The following is a 6543-nucleotide window of genomic DNA, read 5'->3' as shown; positions in this document are numbered from 1 at the left end:
TATATATAGAAGATAAGTAAAATAAAGTTGGTTGTTCCTTGTTGTATCATATTTTTACACACATAGTGGAGTAAATCGTTAAACAACCGGAACACCAAACAACAAAGTCTTTTGTTTGGTTTTAGTGAGTGGAGTGCAGACATAGAAAGAGAAATTTCGTGGAAGCAACCTTCACCGTTCACCAACATCATAATCCAAACATATCTATTGATACTCACATTCTCACTTTCTAATTCTCTTTCACTTCCACTTCTTCATTTTCTCTCAAATACTTCAAGGTATCATTTTTCTTTTCACATCCTTTTCCATTTTTTACTTTCTCTACATTTCATTTTTTTGATGTGGAATTTTAATAAGTATTGTAACTTTGATGGGTAGGTTTTTTTCTTCCAGTTTTAATAAAAAAATGGTGAGAAAGGAAGTGAGGTCTGAGTAGTGAGTAGGGCAGATAAAAGGTCTGTTTCCGGGATTTGAACTCCGGCTCATACGAATTTTTTGATAAGAGTTAGATAAAAATAAAACAATGGATAAAGTAAGAGAGTTGAAAAGAAACCAATTTGAGTGTATTAAAATGCAAATTGGTGCACCTTTTGGTATCATTTTAATTCTACTTTTCATGATTTTGTAAGGGAATAAGAAAAAAAGTAACTTTTTTCAATTATATTTTCTTTCCTAGAAAGAATGTGACTTGAACTTGTTAAATATACACTGAAAGATTTGATTTTTATTAATGCTTTTATGGGGTTGCTGAATTTGTCTAGAATAAATAATTTATGGGTGGATCAATTTCAAAACGGAGGAGATCTAGGCAAAGTTCATCTTCAAGAGGTTCACATTCCTGGTATCCTCAATACCAATCACCTTATCTGCCACAAACCCAAGGTAATGTTCCTCAGGCGTATTTTGGGAATCAACCTCAAACTCAAAGCTATGGTGGTGGTCATGTTCCAGAGCAAAGAAAGAGACTAGATAGGAAGTTTTCGAAGATAGATGATGATTATAATAGCTTGGAGCAGGTAAATTTTCTCTGCTTCCGGATTCTTAATGTATGAATGAAATGAAGTATGTGCATACTAACATTGGTTACCGCATCACGGCCATAATATTGACCGCTGCAATCACATTGCAATTGCGGTGCGACATCGAATCACAATGATGCCACCGCATCAGACCGCAATGCAACCGTATCATGCCGCATCAATATCAATCTTTTTTTCCTCACAAAATAATTCACACTGCAACGGCCGCAATCCGCATCGCAATGACCACAAATGTAATAACCGCAATCGTGACTGCAAACGCAATTTAAAACACTGGTTATACACTTATGTGTGTGCATTTTGAGTTTAAGTTGTGAAGTTTGAGAAATAACATTCTGTTTATGCATTTCAGTTAAGGTCTTGAATCATTTGGGTAATTTGGTGCTTCTATTAATTGCTCAAATCGTTTAAAGAGGAGAGTATGAATTTGAGAAGCTGAGGGAAACATTTTTATTTTCTTGATGTTTGTAACTATTTCTTGTAATTGTTATCTTCAGTTCATGACTTTGATAATATAAATGTGGTGATGAATTTGTTAAAAGAAAGAGTTTCCTTTTGTTGTATATTGCTGCGAGTTTATATACATGTCTCTACACAAATATCATCATTTTGAGCAAATGTCTATGTAGCTACTAGTTTCATGTCATTACTTTATACGGAGGATGTAAATTTTAGACTAATGTGTAACTGTTCACACTAGACCAATAATTGTTATTTTTTTTGGTATAACCAAGGGTAACCCCTCACCCTATGGGTAAGGAACAAATCCCTTTCAGGTGCGCGACTGCCCTTCCCAACAAGTGTCGTTCCTAAGAATCGAACCCTTGACCTTTTGATCTATCTGTGGATCCAGTGGGGCCTTACACAATTAGACCAACACCTTGTTGGTCAGTAATTGTTATTTTAAATTAACATGTTTTGTGACATTCTGAAGCAAAATTTCCATATCGGTAGGTAACTGAGGCTCTGGCAGGTGCTGGCCTAGAGTCTTCCAATCTCATTGTTGGTATTGATTTTACAAAGAGCAATGAGTGGACAGGTTTTGCCTAATTTTTCTTCTCTTCTTTTATTTTTCTCCCTTCTGTAACTCTGTTAAGTGTTAACACGCATAGCTTGTGTTAGGTGGAAGGTCGTTTCAAAGGAGATGCTTGCATCACATTGGTCATGAGCAAAATCCATATGAACAAGCTATATCTATCATCGGGAAAACATTGTCTTCCTTTGATGAGGATAACTTAATTCCATGTTTTGGATTCGGAGATGGTAATTTGAGAAACATTGTTAGGATTATAGTCATGCTTTAGAATCAAATGTCCCAGTGAGTTTACATTGTGTTGGGTGTACAAACGTGCAGCATCAACACATGACCAGGAAGTTTTTAGTTTCTTTCCTGATGAGAGATTTTGTCATGGATTTGAAGAAGTGTTGGGACGGTATAAGGATTTGGTCCCTCAATTAAAGCTCGCAGGTATTTAAACATCGATCAAAGTTAATTTGCCTTTTTTAAATTCTGAATCAGCTATTTGCTCATGTTATTTGTGCCCCTTACTTCCGGCAGGACCAACATCATTTGCCCCAGTCATTGAGATGGCAATCACCATAGTTGAGCAAAGTGGAGGCCAATACCATGTCCTATTGATTATAGCAGATGGACAGGTAGACCATTTTTTGAAATGATATTGAAATTTCAAAAATATTTTAAGGAGTGTACTCTAGATCAAATAATCGAAGCAATTAGTATGCTATATCAAAATAACTAATTAGCCTGCAACCTGATTTTCTTTTCCTTTTTGTTAAATTTGCGATTTCTTTTATTGGGAGGGGGAAGTTGGGGTTATTGATGATGAAAATAAGGCCTTCTATAAATACTACAATACCTTAGAACTTGTTCATATTTAACCAAGTCAATGAATGTGACATGTGTTAGTAACCCAAAAAGCAATATATTTGCTGAACCAAGGTTAATTTATTGGTTATTCAGATGCTTTTAAGTTTTAATCACTTGATTTTGATTAAATGATTTTTTATATAGGAAAAGCACTGTTTAATATTTTCTCCCAAGACCTAGACTTTATTTTCAAATGGCTGCTAAATGACATTGAAATCAAAGTAAGAATTAGTTGTAGTTTTCGTATGGGACTATAAACGTAGAGATGACATGATATTAGCTTAGCAGCATTTGACATGGTGTGATCATGTTTTCCATTGCCCATCAATTAACAAAAAATGGAGAGTAAGTGTGATAAACAAATTGATGTTGAGGATTGTGAACTTGTCACAGGTCACGAGAAGTGTTGACACCCAGAACGGGCAGTTGAGTGCACAAGAAAAGAAAACTGTAGAAGCCATTGTTAAAGCTAGGTAAATATATCTCTTTGTGACTCGCTGTTGCTTTATTCTTTGCCTTGGTTATCATATTTGTCAAATGTATTTATTTGCAGTGAATATCCCCTGTCTATCATATTGGTTGGAGTTGGAGACGGGCCGTGGGACATGATGAGAGAATTCGATGATAACATCCCTGCCCGAGCCTTCGATAATTTCCAGGCATGTATCTCCTCTTCAAAAGTTGTCACTTCTGCCACTTCTGTAGAGCATTCTTCTGTTTATGCTCTTAATAATACTGAACTTGACTTTTCTTTTTTTGTTTTGTCGTTTGTAGTTTGTGAATTTCACGGAAATAATGTCAAAGAACATGGATCGGTCCAGAAAGGAAGCAGAGTTTGCACTTGCTGCCTTGATGGAAATACCCTCTCAGTACAAGGCAACCCTAGAACTTAATATATTGGGGTAGAGATGTTTGATTTTACTTCAGTTTTTCTTAGGCCTTGCTGTGTTGGATATATTGTCTGTTTTTTAAACTATTTAAGGTGTGTTATTTTTCAAACAGTAATCGTAGAGGGAAAGATATAGACAGGATCCCTCTGCCACCACCTCTATATGGTGCAGCATCTTTCAACTCCCCGAAAACTTCCCGTCAAAGCAGTTTCAGTCCTAGTGCACCATCTCAAGCTCACAGACATGATGTTGGCACGGACCGTTCTGCAAGTTCTGCTTCTGATAATCAGGTACTGAAGCTCTTCGCTCACTTAGCTGTTAGTTTGCTTCCATCATAGTAGATATCTACCTCTGGGAGTGGAAATCTTCTCATGTGTATTTTCACATAACATTGACGTGAAAGAGAGAAGCACAATGGCTTTAAAAATGACTCTGTTAGCAGGCCCCTTTAAAATCTGGGGAGTAATGTGTTTGTGTCTGTCACTATATCTCTATGTAGTCTGTACATGACCTTTTCATGCGAAAAACACACGAGAGATGATCTAATACACATGACTTCATTCAAATTTAAACCTCCTATTGTGTTGGTGTTTCATTATTTGAACACCCAAAATACCAAATACCGAGATGACATTCATCCATTTCAGTTTTACATTCTTTATATGACATCAGTCAATCCCACTCAAATAAACATATGGTTTTTCAGGAGATGTCAAATCCGGGGGTACTAAAATTATGACTGACTTTGCTATATAATCCTTTACAGGTTTGTCCCATTTGCCTCACCGATCCGAAGAACATGGCATTTGGTTGCGGGCATCAGGTAAGGAAGCAATGCACTTTGCTGTTTTTTCATAACATTTTAGTCGATTGGCCACTTTTTCGGTCGGTATGTGAGTCGTGTTTATTAATTTGCAGACATGCTGTGAGTGCGGACAAGATCTCGAGCTGTGCCCCATTTGCAGGAGTACCATTGACACTAGAATAAAACTTTATTAGATGACGATATCTTCGAAATATTGTCATGGCTTTTCATGTTGAGGTATGAAACCAAGAAAATGTTTGCTTATTAGCTTCACATTGTAAATATTATTGGTATTTATTCGTTTAAGTCTATGCTTTAAGCACATTTTATATTAGAGTTGGGTTCTGTGTTATATTAAATTAAATATTAATATTAATTGTGACCATTCATCAATAGAATGCTCAATGTCTCTTGATGAATGAGACTGATCATATATCTCATGTTTGTTTCTATTGGTTCAGAACAAGGACCTATCTTGATACCTGCTAAACAAAAACTTGTATGCTAGATCGTGTTCATGTCAGCGCTGTTCATTTTTGTTCTAGTAGTAGATGTGACTAAGGTATCATTTTGATATCGTGTTTTAAATGTTGAAATATCAACTCACTTCAAAATGAGCACACCTATAAAAATTGTTGTAATTCCATATTAGTTAGAACTTAGAAGTTAAGTTCGTGTACCATGGAAAATGCGAGTAAACTAACATGGTTCATGTGTTTTGCAACAATAATGTGGTGACTTTATAGTAATCCTTATAATCAACTTATAAATGACGCGCCAGATGGGCCTTTCATGCCTAAAAGAGTTGGTGTACATTTAATGAGTCTTTATACGGGTTAACATATCATATGTATGAGAGTTTGTTTCCGAGTAGAGTTTTAGAAGGGGGATAGAAAAAGAAACTTTAAAGCTATCTTACAAGCGTATTTCATGGTTCCAAAGCATTTTCCTTCTCTTCCTTAAATTCTGAAAATTTGCAAACTGGTTATGTCATCATGTGGCTATATATTGTATTTACCATGACACATTATGCGGCTTTATTAAAAAAAAATTATCCTCAAATGTAGTACTTAGTTCTTTTAAAGTTGAAGGGAGATAATTATGAAGAATGAGAAATCAGCATGCGTAATACATTTCGTTCACAACGCAAACTAGGATTCTTGGATGGAATTGTTACAGAACCATGAGAGGATGCAAGAGACATCAAGGATTGGTGGAGCAATAACTGCATGTTTTTACCCTCCATGATTCAATCTATTGAACCTTCCCTTTACTATTACTTATTTTAATGCATTATTAAAAGGGATAAGATGCTCTCCAATAGTGGACAATCCAATATGTGTGGTGAGGTGGTGATTGGTTTGATGATTTATAATTTAAAAGTTACATAGTTAAAATTTTTGTAAGGCCGCATGTCACTATCTCTCTAATATTGGACTTTCATTATTTCACATTAATGGAGTTATGTGATGGATTATAAACTAGTAGTTTAATATTACTTATATTTAATTGTTATAACCTACGGATGAAATATACCATTAAGTTTTAGTGAAATTATATAAATCATTTTTTTTAATGGATACAAACCACCTCTTATTACATAAATATATTACATTGAGTACCTTATAGGAGAGATGAGTATAATTTTTCATTAGATGAGCCCAACTCCAATAAACAATAATGTGAATTAGGGTTAGTCACTTTGCATGTTTATAAAAAGAGCATGAGATAATCAAACTTTATACACAAAATATAGAATTCACTTATACCCTTGTCTCAGCACAAGGAGCCATGTAGGTTTTTCTAGTGGGAGCTTTTGTGCAGACTCCTGTAAAGACGAGATTGTAACTACTTTATTGGCTCCATGATAACAAATAGATAATCCTTATTCTTTTTATTTGTTTTATTTATTTGACAACT

The 6543-nt window shown here is 35.0% G+C and overlaps 1 protein-coding gene across 1 annotated transcript; it reads left to right on the top strand.

The window, feature by feature from the left end:
- Positions 125-5056, top strand: LOC109327043 (E3 ubiquitin-protein ligase RGLG2-like). Its single transcript, XM_019560026.1, has 12 exons — positions 125-278; positions 762-1016; positions 1995-2079; positions 2163-2303; positions 2395-2508; positions 2599-2696; positions 3322-3401; positions 3482-3587; positions 3703-3830; positions 3931-4108; positions 4585-4641; positions 4737-5056. Exons 2-12 carry the CDS (start codon positions 774-776, stop codon positions 4815-4817), a joined length of 1311 nt encoding a protein of 436 aa, XP_019415571.1. The 5' UTR covers positions 125-278; positions 762-773; the 3' UTR covers positions 4818-5056.

This window comes from Lupinus angustifolius, chromosome LG14 (genome assembly GCF_001865875.1).
Source record: "Lupinus angustifolius cultivar Tanjil chromosome LG14, LupAngTanjil_v1.0, whole genome shotgun sequence".
Lineage (NCBI taxonomy): Eukaryota > Viridiplantae > Streptophyta > Magnoliopsida > Fabales > Fabaceae > Lupinus > Lupinus angustifolius.
Note: the sequence above shows the minus strand (reverse complement) of the source record. Positions and strands in the feature narration are given on the sequence as shown.